Source organism: Numida meleagris, chromosome 3, assembly GCF_002078875.1.
Source record: "Numida meleagris isolate 19003 breed g44 Domestic line chromosome 3, NumMel1.0, whole genome shotgun sequence".
In the NCBI taxonomy this organism is placed as follows: domain Eukaryota; kingdom Metazoa; phylum Chordata; class Aves; order Galliformes; family Numididae; genus Numida; species Numida meleagris.
Genome location: NC_034411.1, coordinates 83156401 through 83176125, shown reverse-complemented (window position 1 = coordinate 83176125; position 19725 = coordinate 83156401). Strand labels below are relative to the sequence as shown.

Below are 19725 nucleotides of genomic sequence, written 5' to 3'. Positions count from 1 at the left end.
GAGAATAAAGAATGTTTTTCTGTGCTACGTCTTCATGGATGTTCATTTGCACTGTGAAGTATGAAGGTATTTAGCTCTCATAGTGCTTTCTTTTGGAATCTAAGAAATAATTTTGCTTGTGCAGCCAACAATGAACTTGTAGCACTGTATGTAGAACAGACAAGAATCTTAAAATATTTTTCCTGTTAAAAAAAGAATCATCATTTAGTATTTATCTTGCATATGTAATAAAATAATTATTCATTCTTTTAGGGTAAAAAAGGAGAAAAAGGAGAACCAGGACCAGAAGGCATTCATGGAAGAGAGGTAAACTGAAGATAATAAAAAATTCAAGTTGCAGACTTTTGGGGGAATAGTCAAGCAATGAATTTTAGAATTTATGTAAGATTGATGTATGAAAATGTAGAAAATGTATGTTCAGAAAGCTAAGATGATGGGCAAGAAAAAGAATTGTGTTCAGATGAGGTAGTTAGGTCTTAATGTTGAATAAGAAAGCTGCAGGTAAGGATATGGTACCCTCCATGATAAAGCAACACAGTAGAGATGAAGAAAGAGGATGTTTCTGGAGGCGAAGCTAGGCCTGGAGCCTTAATTTCTGAAAAGGAACTGCACAGGCAGCTAACCATACCTGGATGAGAGCCATGGGTCATTCACTGTGCCATGTGGCTCATGCAATAGAGAATTTTAGTTAAATTTTTACTTATTTTCTCTGATACATTTTGCTGACTAATTAGTTCATTGATCTGGTCCATATTTCAGCTGTAGTATGAATCTAAGTTAAAAATAGTACTGGATGATCCTGGTCATAGGGTTCACGTTCATGTTTGAACCTGAGCTAACACTATAGACTTAGGTCAGTGTTAACACTCACTTCTGCCTGATTTATTTTTGTATTTATTTTCAAACATATTAAACTAAGACAAGAGGGCAGAATATATGAAATACGGAAATGGCAAAGCAGTATGATTTGAACAGCAAGATTTAAAAATAAAAAGAAAGCTATTGGTTTTCTTTATCCCCCTTGCCCCCTCCTGTCTCCCCCTTGACCTAGCTGGAGATCAGCCTGGGTTTAGGCTTTGATAGTAAAGGATATTGTTGCTCTCCAATTGCAAAACATCACAGCTGAAGGCAGAAAGCATCTCACAGAGCGACTGATCCTGACTGTCTAAATCTTTGAAGAATAGCTCACATTATGACTAGAATTCTCAACAAAAATGAGATACGGGACTTGGAAAACAAATTTCAGCAAACCTTTTCCACCAGCATTGCCAAAAGAGTGAATGGTTCTTCTTTTGACACCAAAATGCTATGACAGTCTTGCTGGGCTTGCTAAGAGCCCAGGCAATGCATATGATTATTTGCATTGAGCTATACATAACATTTTTAAGATCACCTACAAGATTTTGACACTTTTAATGTCATCTGGCTTTTTTATGCACACTGTTGTAATTAAAGATATTTTTCCCTATTTCAGGTTATTATAATTTAATGCTAGTTAAATCAGGCTATTTTTGGCTACTGGTAGATATCTTCCATGTGGAAACATATACTATGTACTGAGCTGAAACTGTGTTTAGGTATTCAAAGAGGTATTATCTTGTAGCCTGCTTGTCTGTAAAGGTGAACCATATATTTCTGTCATGCATACATATTTGCTGACAGCATGGAAAAACACATCTGTGTTTCTTTCCATAGCTCTGGAGACATTTCTCTGTTGGTCTTACATGATCTCGTTTACTACATGGGCTCTTGTTCCATAAATTTTTTAGGATGAGTAAGGTATACCACGTATCTGGTGAACTCTAGAACATATTTGACATTGTGGCACTGAAAGTGTAAAATATTAAACCTTTATAAATCAGAATATTTAGTGAACTGTTATAATGTGTCAAAAATGGTGGATTATCATCATGAGAACTGCCTTTAAAATATTTTTGCACAAGGCAATATAACACTTTATTGCTCGGATCACACATGATTCACTTAAAAAAACATGCTTTGGATTCAGCTATTAGAGTGCATGGAGATGCCAGTCATTAAGTTTAAATGCAAAGTACTGTGTGTCATTGACTCTTCATTGCTATCAGTATTTCTCAATGTCATTCCACATGCATAAATGTAACATCTGATATTTCCGAAATAATCGAGTTAATCTGCTTACATGGGCATAATCTGCAGTGGTGTATAAAGAAAGCCTGAAAACACTCAAAGCTAGTGGTGTCGGCTGTTGGCAGCTGTTGTCTCTGCCTGGGGGAAAGAGTGTTTCTGCACTCACAGATGAAGAACAGGAAAGTGATGACTGAACATCTTGGTAGAAACATATCTGGATTTATTTTAATCAAAATCAGGAAGCAGAAGCGTCACAGAAATAAAATTCCTTTTTTTTTTCCTCTCCTGTTACTACTTTTGTTTTCTTAACTGTACAATGGGTTCTTGTTAGAATGAAGTAGAATAACAGGGGAAGTCAAAACTGATTTGGAGATTGGCTTTATACAGTGCTGAAGTGTTATCCAGAAAGTTGAAGCCTCTCATCCCTTGCAGATTGTGCTAACTGGGTCAGTCAGAATCTCATTCAGAAACACGTTTGGATGCAGGAACTGTGAATATATTAACTGCTCTGCACATCTCCTAGATTATCACTCCACAAATCTGAGACAAGGTCTACTGTGCTGTATCCCATCTGAGACATTCAAAATCCATCTGACAACACAAATACTCACTATAAATACTAGTAATGTGGTTGCCATTGTTCTTAGCTTCTTAAGTCGCAGCTATAAATAACTTATATTTTGCTAATATAGTCCTCCTGTGGTATGTATTCACATTACATCTGTAAGCAGCCTTTTGCCTCTATTATACGAACAGCCAGTTTTCTTGAGTAGTGTCTCTTAAGTTATATTCCTTGAGTTTTATAGCCACTTGACATTAATAATGCCATCATTTTTATTGCAGTAACAAGTGGATGTTCATGGACGCACTGTCTGAGAGAAATCCTATTAAATACAATTACTTTTCCATTATGCTCATATTGCATATGGAATAAGGACAAATTTGCATATGAATATCCATGCTACTACCATGGAGTAAGATCTATGTGATATTCACATTCCTTTGAGTGTGAACTGAAAGTAAGTCTTAGTAATTGAAACTTCTAGACTCCTTTTGGAGTCATGTCATTTTCTTGATCAGTGGTGCAGGCAGAAATGAATACCATGGAATACTTAATGTTTTGCTAACAAAAATGAAATACTTTAGCAACAGTAAGCAAGCCTAGGAAGTTTTACCATATCTCCCAGCATGTGTCATGTGTAACTAGGGGAAGACCTACTCTTTACTGTAAATTATTTAAGGAAAAAAAAAGAAATAAAAAGAAATAATTGAAAATCTAGTGTATCATCTCCACATAGTTTAACAATCTTGTTCATTAAGTATTTTTCTTCTCCTTCTGGGAAAGAGGGTACTCTAAGTTACTGTATAAAAACTTTCCCATGTAAAATACTCTTTTTCTTTACATGCATAACGTTGAAGGACAGACCTATAAATTTAAGTGAGCAGTAAGAAAATCACAAGTTTTCAGTGTAAAGAAGATAAAATGTGCACATATTGGGTCATTTTATTTGCTTTTGTGTAAATATGAACAGAAATATGAACATTTTCAAAAGAACCTAGTGTCTTGATGTGCTAGTAACAGTTGTTTACCTTCACACCCTCATGGGTTTTCTCTCACTCTCTAATCTTGAACTGTCTTAGCATTGTAAGGAAACACTTGGATGGTAAGAGAAGAATCCTACTGCTTGAAAGTGTGGAATTTGTAGTGTTATTAAATCTAATGTCTGATGATTCTGTCAGGAGCAAAAGTATGAAGAAACAGTAGGCTTAAGATCTAAAAATTCAAATAGTGTAGCAATCTGATGTCTTTGAATGACATTAACCAGAAAAGACTAATGGTGACATTTAAAAGTACTTGAGGCATAAAATGAAAAACAGTGTATTCTATGGTTTGAAGCTCTGAAAATGCCTCACTAGATTAGAAAAGTTATCCCAGCATACACAGCTTGATGTTGTACAGCTGACTCTGAAGCTGTTGCTTAAATTAAAAATTTAAGACTGTTTTGTGGAGAAAATGTGGTTCTGTTGTCTTACTAATTGGAGTATTTCCAAGATTTATTTCTCCGTAGAAGTTTCTGATTTGATCCATACTAATTTGGTTTGACACTCTTTATTAGTGTGTTGGATTGATGACTGTATTTTCAGCACTTTAGATATTGTGTGGTGTGCTAGGAGATTTTAGCCTGATGTGAGATTCAGTGAATTTAATGCAGGCTGGGGACCACGTGCAAAAAAGTTTAAAAATATTTTTTTCATCCAGCAATAAAAATAAAACTGAACAATACTTCCCAAACAGGTTTCTTGCAGAGTGAAAGACCTATTCTCCTCAAAACATGATGGCAATCTTGAAGTATTTTTCATTGTTTCTGCATGCAGTGCAATGCTTGCAGGACAAATAAGTACATCTCCAGTAGGCTGGGTGTGGCTGCTATAGAAGCAGCTTGGTTGCTCTCAGGCAAGAGCGCCTATTGCCAGCTGCAAATACATTTTACCTGTTTCATCTCTTTTCTGTCAGGATGTTGAAGCATTAGCTGCAGAGAACTTAGAGAACATTTTCAGTGTACGATACAGTTTTCTCAGGCCCTAGTGAACCTGAAAAGAGTAGTCAGAATTCATCAAGTAAGCACTAGGGAACCAAAAGCATGTTTTACTTGGAGAGAACACTTAGCATAACATTAACAATTCTCCTCACATTTCTGAACAAAAGAGAGTTTTCTTATTGATAAGTTCATACAAAGTTAACAATTCAGTTATCCTGTCATTATTTTTCAGACTTCTCTGATCAAATTCATGTCTGTTATTATGGTAAACATTTGTCACAGGGTGAGAGCTTAATGGGTTTCTCAGATATTTCCCAGCTGTGGATAACTAGCTAATGGCAGCTGAGCAAAGGCTGTAGGCCCTTGTCTTCTAATGCTGCTGATGAAGTTTGCATTATTTCTGATAACTGTTTTTTTTTATCCTAGTAGTATATCTTCAATGAGCTGTTAAACAGAACCCTGGCTCATGACTCCCTTGGTCCCTCTGGTTCTCCAGTCCTTGTGGAAGCTCTTCAGTCCAGTTGTTTGCTGCCAGCAGTGTAAACCTTAGAAACTCTGGTAGCACTGCAACAGTTTCCCAGTAAACTTTCTTTACTTACCCTAGCTTTCTTCAGGTTTCTGGGTTTGCTCCCAGACTAGCTTATTTTCAACTTGTTGCTGAAAGTACACCTCAGACCGTCCTGGCCTGCAATTCTAGACCCTCCATTTGGGCTGCAGAGTTTTTAGTACAGTAATTGCCAGCTGCTTGGTCTTAGCTGCAGAGATATCTGCTCATTAAACTCCTATAAATCCCCAATGTGACTTTCAAACCCAGCTGAACATCACAGTGTCAAGGTTAACAGCAACAAATAAGTCTGCACAAAAATCTAATTTACAGAAGCAGACTCTTTTAAATTCCATGACATTTTCCTTGTCCTGTGCAAGTACCAAGAGCCATGTTTCCCTCTGTAGTATTCACAAGAGTATGTGTTTGAAGTTGTTTCTGTTGTTTGATGGGCAGGTTAAACAGTACTCCTATTGGCTAGAATTCCTTCATCGTATAGTTTCTCAGACAGATAAGATGTGAATCCCAACTACAAGCAGCGAGCTACGAATCCTCTGTTGCGTTCGTCTTTTGTCCTTTTTGCTGGTAACGTTATTATTGGTTTGTGCATCATCATGTTGTCACAAAAGAATTGCAGTCAAGGCCACTTGGTATAGAGGAAAATACTCAGTTCCCTTTTCTCTCAAATTCTTTGACTGTTCTGATCTTATCCAAATGACTAAAACCATAGGAACTGAAAAACTGTTTAGTGTTCTGGCTCTGGTTATACCTGACACTTCTTCTGAACAAATAAAATGTTCTCAGACTTGGCAAGGAAAACATTTTTCAGATCACTAAGTTATTTTCTCTTCTCCATGGAACTCCAGAGCACAGCAGGTATTGTACGAGATTGTCACTGTTTTAAAAGGAAAACTTAAATAGAAAAGCTCTTGTGTTTTGTGCCAGTACTGCTGAGACACCATTAATAGTATTTCATCATTTTAAGAATATATAGCCATGTTCCTTTTTACAGTTTTAAGGCAGAATTGGTTTTTTGTGTTCTTCTCCTTAATCCAGTTGATTTAGTAGGCTGGTTAAGACTTGAGTAAGATAGTATCAGAAAAAAATCTAGTTACAGGTTTGTCAAAAATTTCTTAAAATTTTTCTTTAAATTTCTTACATCAGAAGAAACACCACCATCTTCACCTTCTAAACAAAGAGCTTGCCTCTAGTTTTCTCTTTCCCCTGTTGTACCTAGTTTTGCTGACTTTATATTCTTATTGGTATTGTTGAATAGTTGTTCCAGTAATTTCTCCTTTGGTCAGCAATTCTGTTACACTCAGTCTCCTGTCTTGTTATATCTTGTGTTTCTCATTTCTGCCATTTCTCATGTTGCTTTCTTGTTATCATTGGGTCAGCCTCCTGCATGCATGTCCTAACACTTACTCTACATTTTGGCATCCATAGAGGGACCTTGATGTATGTTTATTTTGACCTGTAGAAATACAAATCTACATTCCTTACAGGAGATAAAAAGTACCACATGAAGATTGTTAATGAGGAGTTTTAATAAGTTCATGAACTTGTAAATGCTCATTGTTGCATTGTTCTGGGAAAGCTAGAATTAGATGATGATAGACTTTAGTAATTCCTTTATGCTTTCTTATGTGAGCTATTGAAATTTTTATTCAGTTCTTGAAATTGACAGATCTGTTAAAAGAATTCTTAGATCAATAGATATTAGCATGTGGCTCTCAAGACTGACCTCTGTCTCCTAAAATATTGTAGAAAATGAGCCTTTCTAATTGAAAGCCTAATAAAAATCATCCCAATTAAATCTGTTTAGATAGCTATATCCATTTTGCTGAAGCATCCTGTTCTGGTCTCTGCCAGAGACAGGATACTGTACTGTACTGTGCTAGAAAGGGCTACAGATTTTACATACTACGGGGATTCTTATTTCTTATGCCATTTCAGAGACAGTCAACAGCAACTAAACCTTGGAGCAGCTTTAAAAGGGTGGCCATAGGGAAGAACAGGCATGATATAGTACCAGATGTGTTTTTCCAAGTGCTCACAATGTCTGGAACTTTCTAAGATAATAATATCTTTAAAAGATATATAACGTGTTATAGAACAAGAAACCCTTCTAATGGGATAACTTCAGGGGAAATTTTTTTTTCTAATATTACTTATCTTTCTTGGAGAAATAAACTGCAAAGGAAAACTAATTCAAATACTGTGGAATAAGTACATTATGCAGAAATCTTTCTAAGTACTGAAAAATTGTGCTCCAAACACTGAAAGGCTTGTTGTCAAATATGTTGTTTCCCTTGTCCTTTTTATGTGAGGATGACCTCTGTGGTCATCATCTCTGCAGTAGCTGTCAAAGTGCATACCTCACCGAGGTCCACTGCTAAAAGCTATAAACATAACAATTAGGAAAAAATGATGCTTACGGTATGGCAGCGCACAGCTTCAGTTCAGTATCTTTTGCCTGCAGTTGTCTTTTCAATAGAGACACACACAGTTATATCTCCTGTGAGTTGCAGATTTATTTTTATCTTCCCCAATCTTTTTTCTTCTGTGAATATACAACTTCAGAACTATTCCTTAAGCTAAAACCTGTTGTTGCACTGCTGATTCACTAACACTGACTTTGAGCCAGATCCATACATTTTGCATACCTGAAAAATCCATTGGTGGATTTTCAGTATATGGAGCGTTTCATGCAGTCTTTCATAAGGAGGTGAAAAGTAAAATGTGGTAAATGGAGACAGTATCAAGACTATGTCATAAATGTACAAATCATAACAAGAAAGAAATTTTTTTGGCTTGGTTTTTGAATCCATATGTCTGTTACATTTTTAAGTTGAAACAGCAAAACTATTTCTGATTTAACTATTACATATTTGGCAAGCTTAATAAAGGACAAATCAAAGCGAAATCAGAGGTATTTACAACAACCACAAATTTAATCCAAAGTGGGTACTTAAATGCTCATACAGTTCTAAATGATGTTCCTTCCAGATGGTGAATTAATGTAATTTTAGCAGGAAGTGAAGTTGCACAAATATGCAGTATTTAGAACACTCACTGATTTAATGTTTCTGTACCCACTAAGGCACAGATGTTGCTTATCATTTTCATGCCAATTGTCTCTATCTTTCCAATTATTGCTAAGCAAGGAACAGAGTTTGCAAGGGCAAAAAGGGGGCTGGGAAGAACTTAAGTTAGTAAACCCTAATTCACATGTAGATTAATCTTTTCTATCCTTGACCCATTTAATCTCCATGGTAGTAAGTATGTTGGCCTACTTGTTAAGTGTCTAATTATGATCTGTACTGCCTGTACTGCCTACATTATTGTTATTTGGCTTTTAAGAAAATCTTTGAACTCACAGAGCTCTCACTGACTCACATCATCAGTGTTCTGTGGCACATCTCTAAAATTGCCATCAGAAAGAAGGCACAGGAAGGACCTCTTAGCTTAAGCAGTTCCTTATAGGTTTTTCCAACATCAGAAGCAAAGTCATTCCTTACTTCAGAGTGACTTGAATTTCCTGAATATATTTCAAAACCTCTCGCATTTCCAGGTACTTTGCAGCAAAAAGACTGCACAGATTATGAGGGATAAAGTATTTATTTCTAGGGTGCTTCTGGTGAGACATGTTAGCTGGGATTGTTCAGTCTGGAGAAGAGAAGGCTCAGGGGAGACCTTATTGCTCTCTATAACGACCTGAAGGGAGGTTGTAGTGAGCTGGGGGTCGGCCTCTTCTCTCTTGTAACTAGTGACAGGACAACAGGGAATGGCCTCAAGTTGCACCAGGGGAGATTTAGGCTGGACATTAGGAAACACTACTTTTCTGAAAGAGTGGTCAGGCGCTGGAATGGGCTGCCCAGGGAGGTGGTTGAGTCGCCATCCCTGGAGGTGTTCAAGAAACATTTAGATATAGCGTTGAGAGACATGGTTTAGTGGGGTTGTTGGCGGTAGGTGGATGGTTGGACTGGATGATCTTGTAGGTCTTTTCCAACCTAGCTAATTCTATGATTCTATGAATAGTTGTATCATTAAATTTCTGCACTTGTAATGCTTAGGAGTCGGTAACATTTTATGCTTCTCCAACTGAAGGCAAAACTGGGGAGAGAGGTATGAAGGACTTGATTATTTTGGTAATTCCTTTTTCAAACTGGTAAAAAATAGTGTTGGAGTATGGGGCAGCTGCTCTGAGTTGTACCCTGCTGCAGTTCACCAGCTCAACATTGCTCATTGAAACATAGAAACCACAGCGCTCTGTCCACCTCTACCTCTGGTATGAGGCTGGCATCCTATTTATCTTTATTGACTACACTAGATATGTACCTATTGACAACACAAAAGAACTTTGCATTTCTACATGCTCCTTGCTCTAATGGGGCATAATCAAGGCAGATGGTTTGGCTTTCTATATTTAATTTTCTGTTGAAGACATATGTCATCTTCAATGAATATTTCTCTGTTCATAAAATAATGAAAATAAAGAATTCCGAGATTATGTTATTATTAATTTCCTAATACTTTGAAGCCTATTTAGCTGAGCACTGCCCAAAAGTAATGCCTCCTATTTCATTATGCTGGCCCATGGTATCACAGGCAGATGTTGGTGCTATGACAGTAGAGTTTGAACCTTCCCAACAATATTTCATTACGTTTTGTTGCCATACAACAGATGGCAGCAGAGGGGAAGTCTGGCAAAATGGCATCTGACATGGAAGTACATATGAAGCAAAGCTGTATGATTGAATTCTTCCATAAGGAAAAAATGGCACTTGCTGACGTTCATCGACACTTGCTGAACTTTTATGGAGACTAAACTTTGGATGTGAGCACAGTGAGGTGGTGGGTGGTGTGTTTCAGCAGTAGTGACAGCAAATCACCTCCACTGTTGCAGATTCTTATGAGCACGACATTCAGACTCTTGTTCATTGCTGGCAAAAATGCATAGGTAATGATGATGACTGTGCTGAAAAATAGTGTTTTGTAACTGAGAATTTTCTCTATCAAACACTGTTATTATGTTCTTTGTATCTGTTGTATTTTCCATGGAAATAAACAGGAAAAATTACTTTTGGAGCTACCTATATGTATACTACTTCACAGCAGTAGAGCATTTTGTCCAACACTTTTCCATGGATGTCAACAAATACACATTCTTCTCTTTTGCCCAGGGACTAAAAGGTGACCCTGGTAGTCCTGGTGTGGCTGGTCCTAAAGGAGAAAAGGTATGCATTTTTACTTCTACGCTTATATTGATATGTGAGTGTGCATGGTATTTCTTCAGTAATACACTGCCCTACCTATGTGTGATGAACCACTCATTGCTGTCATTTGTCTATCTTAACGATTAAAGAATATGAGTACTGACTAAATGTAAATACACAAGATGAGCATGTTTTATCACCACAGAAGGGACAGAATCTGCTTTTGAAAGCAATTCAGAGCAGAATCCTAAATTATGTGTTCTGAATTGCTCTCTTGGAGCTCTCTGATTTGTTTGCTTGACTGCACCTGAAGGTCTTACAGTGAGATTCAGTACTCAACAAGATAATTCTGTGAACATTTTACGTAGTCAGATGTCTTTACTATATGGGAGCTGTCACATTGGCTTCAGAGGTCACCTTAAGCATGTAAGCATTAGCTTGTAATTTAACATATGCAAATGTATTTGCAGGATTGCTTTTTTAAAACTGATTCATTTATGCAGAGGCCTGCCTATTTTTTGTTTTTGTTTTGTTTTTCCATTTAACTTGTGGTAAACTTTGTATACGTATGAAATTACTACCCCCAAAAAAATTCTCTGCTCACTTATAACAAAGATAATTTGATAAGTTTGATAATTTTACTGAATTTACTTATTCTGTGGTGCATATCCTCTAAAACATCTAGAGGTTAAAAACTGCAACTAAAGAGACTACTGATTTATTTGCTTTCCTGTTTTAACTAGGGAGATGCAGGACCTCCAGGACCAACTGCCTTAAGTGTGAGTATGCGTAAAACAATAACAGAAGAAAGGAAATCACTCAGAAATGCTGCCATTTTTAGCTTATTTGCCATGTAAATACTTTCATTATTTAATTTAACAGTCAAGCCCCTCTATTGAGAATGTCTGTACGTATACCATGTGAACTGTGAAGCAGGGAAAAGGGAAATGTATAAATGCAAAGAAAATAAGCATGTTTAAAATATGTTTCCCACCAAATATTAGCAAGGATAAATTTACTTGATATTTCTAGTGAAAACCATTTTTCAGTAAAAGCTTGCAAAACAAACTGATGCCTTTTAAGACATTGTAATTCTATTGAACGGTTGTTTTATTAAGTACTTCATTATGACTGCAATGTCACATGTATGACATAGTAGTGTATATCTAGCATGTTCAGATTTGATGTACAGCAATTTATTGTGAGAAAGTTAAGGGTGGAGAAGGTGGATAGAGCTGAGGCAGTCACAGCTCCATGCCCCCAGGTCAGCTGGTAATGAGACTGAGCATGTGTTCCCAATAGGTACATAAAAACACATATAATGCATATACTTGTGTGGCCATGCAGGTCAGCACATACGGGCACTCAGCATTTCCACAAAGAGCATCAGCAGCCTTATGCTGTTACACTTTGACTGATCCATGATGAGTGGGAAATATATACATAATGTGCATCCCTACAGGAAATGGGCTGACGCAGCCTGGCCAGAGGCTGCCCCTCATTCTGGTCTCTACCCAGTTACTAGCACCCAGGCATTCCCTGCCTTTGGTTCTGCCATTAAACATCCCATATTAACTCTTGTGCAATCCTAAAAAATACTTCCACTGTATCCAGTAAAGTATCCAATACCCCTACATGCTAATGCCCCTCAATCTGACAAGTCCTTCAGAGAGATGTTCCTCTTGCTCCGTTGTGTGTTCATGTTCTTCCCAACCTCCTTCAGCTAGTAACTCTTTCATGTAAATGGTTTATGTCACCTTATATTTTTCTAATTCTAATGTAATCACATAATCTTGCCATTTGTATCATACTCTCTTCCCTTGTGAAGACAGACTACGACTCTTTAATTAGCTGCCATTAAAATACTGTTTTCATGATTTCACATAGGTTTTAAGATGATAGAGCGGTAACAGCCGAATTTCACATACCCAAATGCTGTTCTAGAGGAGAGGGTGAAGTCTTCATTTTTTACTGCATACAGAACAAAGTATTTTGAATCAGGAGTGCAATTTATCCCCTTAGATGCAAACAATGCTGAATTCTTTATTTGTGCATTGTTAGCCGCTGTAGTTAGATAGTCATTATATTAAATTAGTTAATTGCTTTCACCAGTTCTTGAAAAATGTGAATTATTCTTCATCTAGTACTACCCATTTCAATTTCAAAGCATGTTTTTAAAGTTGTGAACATTCGGTAACTACCTTCTCATCAAAACAAGGCAATTACAATACTACAGGGAGAAGTTTACTGCAAACACAGAAATGTTTGAGAGTTCATAGGTTAACACTTGGAAATTACTGTGGGTGCCCTATAACTCCATGATAAATACATTTGATTCTTTCATGAAGCACATCATATGCTTTGTTTTTTCCTTTACACACTACTGCTGCTATTGATAAAGAAAGATATTGAAATAATTTTAGTAACAGCTTAATGGTACACCTTTTGAATTTTCATGATTGCAAAGTTCTTTTCGTACAGAAAAGAAGTTAGTCATCTCGAATACTTGCAGAGTTAGATGTTTATATGTCATGGTCTTGACATCTATATAATCTTGGTGTCTTACATAATGACCAGATATGCATAACAAGCACAGACTGGAAAGAAAAAGTGTAATGTTGCAATGATGGAAAGCCACTTAGAAGGTTCTTAACACAGTGCAGCATTTAAGTCATTTAGTTTCTTTTATTGTTTCTACATTTTTCACAGGGGAAAAAAAATATATCAAGTACCCTCTTCTCCTTGTTTATAGAAAAAGTGTGTATCGGATTCTGGAAGTTTTGCAAATTCTCTTACTAGCTCATTTGTTTCCTTTATTGTAACCTAGCAGCAAAAAGCAATGAGATCTGACATGGCAATTAGTTTGACTTTCAAGTAACAAAAAAGATTTATTGAGTATGGATCTAACACAGTTTATTTGCAAGGATCTGATATGTACCTGTGCAGCAGAGAAGAAAATTGTGATGATTCCATGACCTGTATATTAGTTGTACTCTGGCTAGATAGTGCTATGGAGACAGTAGATTTTTTTAATTTGCTTGCAATGATTTGTGCCCCAAGCATGTACAAGGCCTAGCAAGAAATTCTCCCTATTACTCTCCAGGGCATTTTACTTTATAAAAGCAATAAATTCTGTCTGAATCCAAGTGATTTTACTCACAAACTGAAATGAGAAGGAACCTCTCTGTAAGGACAGTTCATTCAGGTGAAAACAATGCAAAAGAGAGTGGCAGAAATGAAAATGAAGACAAAAAACTCTTGAATTCCCAGGCTGTTATTCAACGGCACATGCATAGTTACTCTAGAGTCAGTATTTTGTACTACTTCTAAATAAACCTACATCCCAAATATATGTCACAAGAACTATCATTCATGCTGTTATTGATTAGTCTGTATCTTTTCACTCTCTTAATTTCCAAGATCATGGCTGCAAAGATTTCCTTTACATTGAAGGATATAACTACATACCCATACCATAAAAATATGTTCTAAGACTCCAAAATTAAATTACATTGTTTATGGTATTTGTTTTTGGATGAGTAAACCTAAATATCCAATATCCTGATTTCCTGGAGATAATTTAGTACTATGGCCCAAGATTGGTGCTTAATGAAGCTCATGTCTCACTAGAGATAAACAGGGCCAGTTATAGTTACGTCCTTCAGTCAAAATGTATGTTGAATTAGTTAACAGTGAAATATTCCTATTAAATAACCTTGATTCTAAGATCATTACTGAAACAGATTGGAGTAGATCTTACTTCAAATAGATTCCTACAGACCTCAGAGGGATCATTGAAATGCAGTAGGATACTCTTGAGGATAAGACATAGGAAAAAGAATTGACAATGCCTGTATGGTATTTTTTGAACATTTGTTATGTAACTGATAGAAAAGCAACTACATCTATTTCAGTAACAGCACCTGGTTATGTTATACCTGTTTCTAGAGGATCTGAATGCAAATAGTTCTATTGTCTCCGGTTCCAACTGTGTGCACTTGGCTTTCCTAAAAGTCATATTCAGAGGTTAGTAGTGCTGAAAAACAAACAGTTTTCAGGTTGACTGAATTCACACTTTCTGTACATTTTGTAAAGTGGACTGTCAACGAATTACATTTCTTTGATTATAAAATGCTATGCAAATGTTTCAGGTCAGTTGATTCTGGCATAGCAAGATGGCAGTGCATTGATACAGTCGCTGATGTTTGTCTTCACATTTAGCAAATGTTTCAACTTAATACAAATGAAACGTAAATTTTTAAAAAGGAGACATAAGTCTTCAGAGAGATGGAAGTAACTGAAGCACTGAAATATTTTTGTAGTTGTTAACTGACAGAAGGGATGAGACTGAATATGAATTAGTTTTGCAGTCTGGAGACAGATTACAACACTTTGGGAATATATGGCCCAGTGGGAAGTCTTTCTCTCTCTGCCACTGTAAATAGTCATGGGTTTCTATTGGCAAGAACTTAAAGAAGATGAATGACATGAATTGTGGCAGCTAGGGGAAAATCCAGTCTTCAGAGTTGTTTTATTTGTGTGACTTCTGTGTGGTCATGACTTCTACAATATATGACCAGGAAAGGAAGATGTCTTGCTGAGAAGTAATAGGTCAGATAATATCAAGGTTCATATGTCAGTGAACAAAAACTCTGTCAGGACCATTCGTGTTGTTACAGCCAAAACATGACATCAGTGTTTCAGTTATGAGTCTTGTTAAATCAAAGTTTTAAAATGTTCCATTAGTTTCAGTCATCTCTACTGTCATAAATGTATTCTCTATATCATTATTGTAATTTTTATGTTTTTTTTAATGTTAAAATTATTAATGTATTTTAATCAAAGTGAAAATGAATTATTTTGTTGTGGGGAGGGGAAGGAAGAGAGGTCAGAATAAGGATGTATTAACATCATTAGAGCTATCTCCAAAATGCACTGGAACACAGAGGGAGGAAATACTCAAAAGGATTTTGTTTTGGTCAAGCTGGTAGGCTGGGTCCAGGTCGTCTGTCTTCCAGTGCATCACAAAGGACAATAGAGCTCTGCTGCCCTGTGCAGCTCTTCTATTCACATGTATTTACACAGAAGTCACCCAGTAATGGAACAAGCTGGACAAACTCTACCATTCTTGCTGATCTCAGTATGAACCAGAGCACAGGCAGCGCTGTGCAGGGCCAGAACATCCTCCCTCACACAGACCCTTACCATAGTCCTGTCCTAATCATGGGCAGCATGAGCTTTACAAAAAGGTTATGAATGCTTTACTGCAGTGATTCCCAAACAACTGGATGGTAGTCCTTGAGTCCACATGAAGTTATCTATAGTTAATCTATAGAAGCCTGTAGCCACAAGTAGCAGGAATTGTGAAAGTCTAAGTGGTGTGAGTGACCCTGTGTCTAAAAGGGCTCGGGAATTCCTGAGGAGAAATCCTGTCTTGCTTAGAAGTGTAGTAAGACTTCTCTGCCCTCCAACATGAAAACACGCAGAAGAAAATGAAGTTATCAGTACCCAGAGGAAAAATCTGACAGTATTTTTTAAAAGAGATTGATTGACAGGTATAGCAATTGTAGCTTCTCTAATGAATGAAGGATACTCCAATTTAGTGTATATGGCAGAATTCATAAATACTCAACAAATGTAAAAACAGGTCAAGTGAATGAGCATATGCCAAAGTATGAAACAGGAAAATAATACAGTCACTTTTAAGAAGCAGAAATTATATTATCAGTTTCAAGTGGGAATTTCATAGATCTGAAGTTCATTGCTTTGAAAAATACACTTAGAGCTGATCAAATTTGTTTAATGTCATTTAACAGGAAATCTCTACCAAAATCCTAAAGTTTTCTTCTTTACGGCAATAGCAGGAATTCAGAATTTAGATATATGCCTGACTGTTTCTATAGTTAATAGAGTTGGGATTAGAATTACAGCCCATGTGTTTCTGTACGTCTCTTTAACGCAGATATGGAAACTCATTAATACAATTTTATCTTTCTGGCGTGATGAGGTAGAGAAGAAGGAAACAGCTCTGCAGTGCAAAATATGCTCAGCTGCAAAAAAATAAAATAAAATAGAGGCTTTATGTGGAATCTTACTGAAATTAGTAATCACAGGAAGTTTTAAGTATATTTGATTCATGCATTATAAATACAAATACACTTTAGTGGCTCAGATCACTAATTACAACACATGTATATTTAAGTACTTTTAATAAGGATTTAAGTTGGTATATGTTTCCATGAAGTCAATTAACATTACATAAGTTGAGATATATATTTATTTCATTAGTTCTGGTAGTAGTTTTATAGGAGTAGTCCAAAGACATGATTGATTCTCACCCTTTATTTATGATGTCATTTATTTTATCTGTTATTTTAACTTTCTGTAGTGTTGTATAAGTACTAGATTTCTCTTCTTTAGTATTTTTCAAATTTATTATAATACATTTTATATATTTTATATATTTTATATATTTTGAACTTTTCTCCCTACATATACCCATTTCGTGTGGGTATAATTCAGGAATATGTTTGTTTCTTAATAAATTGTACCATAATCAAGGATTCCTCAGAGAATAAAGAGCAGGGACCATACTTTTTTGGTGGACAGTCTTGTCAAAATGTGGCATTTGGTTTGAGAAGCTAGTGGCTGTCTTCTGAAGTGATACAGCTGGCTAAGCAGCTCCCTCTTTCTGGTATCCACAGCTTAAGTCTGTGCATGTCGTGTCAGAGGAGTGACAGGTGAGGGAAGGTAGCGCAGCAGTGTCTTGTAAAATATATTATAACTATTTCTCTTGACACTCGATATGCTGCTTTTAGTTCCTGAGGAAAACGAGTGTCCGTCTGTACGTTCCTGTGAACCTATCCCTTTCAAGAGTTATGAAACAGTCATCCATATGGCACCAAGTGTTTATGCAGAAGCCAAGGCTTAAGTCGGCCACAGACAGAAGTACCCAAGACTTGCTTACTAAACAGATAGTTGGAATGTTGGCTTCCGAGGCTGGTTAAATCGAGCTGAAGGGAGCTGGAGCACAAGTGCAGCGTGGAGCTGTCTGCAGAGGGAAGGTGCAGGTTAGGTTCAGGCCCAGGCAAGTTCTGCGGTCACTTTTAGCTATTCCCTTGGTAAACAAACATCAGTGGCGGATTACTCAGCTTCCCTTTTGTAGCTTCTGTAATTATTTCTGTAAAACTAAAATTGCAATTCATTTTTTTCCTGGGAATTATGATTTTTATCATAGAACCTATCCCTATGTTTTTGCTGTTGTAATGGGCTGCAGTGTTTCAGGTGATTCTTCTTAAAAATTCACATACCAAATTTTGCTTTTCTTGGCTTTTGCAAATGATTCACCTCCTGTGGATGACTTGTGTTACTTGAGAAGGGACAAATGCTCCCTCCCATACCCAGTAGGTGTCTCAGCTAGTATTATCTTTTCATTCTTTTCAGGTAATGTTATAAGCTAAGTTATAAATTATACTTTGTAATTAAATAAAGTCTAGACAGTTTTTTTTATTATTATTATTCTAAATATCTTATTTTTGTATGTAGCCCTCTAAGGAAAATATGAATTTTGTCAACTTTAAAAAAAATTCAGTTTCATTAAAGTATTGAACAGTTTAGTTCTTTTGCATTAGATATAGTGTAGATACCTATAGTAAAGATATACATTAGATTTCACAGTATAATTTTCTTTAAAACTTTATTTTTTATGAAATATTTTTAAGTATGGAAGCAGATCCCGTGAAGATTACTCTATCTAGTGAAATAGAAGATGTTTTAGCAGTTTCAATCAGTTTTTTATCTTCTGTGTGCAGTAATACTGATACTGAAGGCACAAGTGAAGTTTCATGTCTTGGCTTCACAGAAGATTTATGTTTTTCAAAAACTCACAGTCTGCTAACTTGACATGAATGTGATTTATATGTCTTTCGTTAGAGGAATTATTAGAGAATAGTTCCATATGCTTTTCTATTCACAGCAGATATCAATGTAAAGAGTCATTTCAAATTACTCTTCAGGAATTTAATTTTTTTTTTTTTTTTTTTTTTTTGCTCGGCAGATAAACCCTGGTCTATTAAAAGTACTAGGTTCATGAAGTGTGAACTTCTGTGAAATTAGTCTTCCAGTTTTCCTTTGAAATGATCATTTCTCAAGCAAAGTAAATTTCAAGTGATGTTACCAGAGAATTACAGAAGTGACCAAACACCAAGAGTAATGAGATCAGTGAGAATCCATTTTCTGTTTGTGTCAGTAATAAATTATCACGAAAATATATCTGAACCTGTTTTCTTGCAGTCTGAAATTTTTAAATATTTGCTCCTAAGTGCTGTCTCCTTTCCTACAGAAGTAAACGCGCTGGCAGCAGTCCTGAAAGAAAAAAAAAGGGGGGGGGGAGGGGTCTATTCCATTTTGAACTTGAGACCAAAGCAGCAGTAGCAATAACAGGACAAAAATGTTACAGATTGCCAACCCAACTTATTTCAGTAAGAATGTGAGGGAGACCAGGTTGCATTTGCAAATGTTGATGATATGGGTATTTGAAATAAGTGATAGTCTAATTTTCCTCATTAAAATGGTAACATAATAACAATAATCCATTTGTGAATTTCCTGTACCATTTTTCTAATTTTAGCAAAACTTTGTATACAGTAATGTCTGCTATCATGCTTTGTGGGTTTCTGTGTAGGTAGTGATGGGCAATCCTGTGGATGAGGGAGAACCACCACAGCTGAATTTTAAGATCTCTCTCTTCCTCATCCTTCTTTTTGATCTTCTTTAAGGCAGAACAGTGGGACAGTGACAGAAAATAAACTAGTTTATCTGGGAAATTAACAGTGTTGCCATCTGGGCTGTTAGGAAGATGTTTGTATTTCAGTTCTTCTGCATACTGAGAGCAATAGCCCATTCTTTCAAGAGGAGGGCATTGATTTCCCCACATGTGGGAGAAGCAAGCCAAGGAGGAAAATACCTTCAAAATAGCTTAGAAGGGCCACAGTGAAAATCATGACCTATGGAGTAGATTTGTTGGCTGGTAACACCTCCAGATCAGTATGTGACTTAAAGATCTAATTGAACTGCATCTTGACGCATCCTGTTTTCCTGTATAACTGAGGCATTCTTGCATGAATGCAGCAGAAGCAGTACCATCCTTCAGAAGAGGATATCAGGGGAAGTTCTTTGCAGAGAGAATAGTGAGGTGCTGGAACAGACTGCCCAGAGAGGCAGTGCATGTTCCATCCCTGGAGGTGTTCAGGACCAGGTTGGATGGGGCCCTGGGCAGCCTGATCTTTTACCAGATCTTCAGGTTGGTGGCCCT

At 36.5% G+C, this 19725-nt stretch overlaps 1 protein-coding gene across 6 annotated transcripts in view; it reads left to right on the top strand.

The window, feature by feature from the left end:
• The window catches only part of COL19A1 (collagen type XIX alpha 1 chain), a 195941-nt gene that overhangs the window by 95715 nt on the left and 80501 nt on the right, over positions 1–19725 (top strand). For all 6 annotated transcript variants that reach the window (XM_021391914.1, XM_021391915.1, XM_021391916.1 and 3 more), the window contains 3 exons: positions 253–306; positions 10380–10433; positions 11156–11191. In XM_021391914.1, coding sequence (XP_021247589.1) covers positions 253–306; positions 10380–10433; positions 11156–11191 — 144 coding nt within the window. The remainder of the gene's footprint in view (positions 1–252; positions 307–10379; positions 10434–11155; positions 11192–19725) is intronic.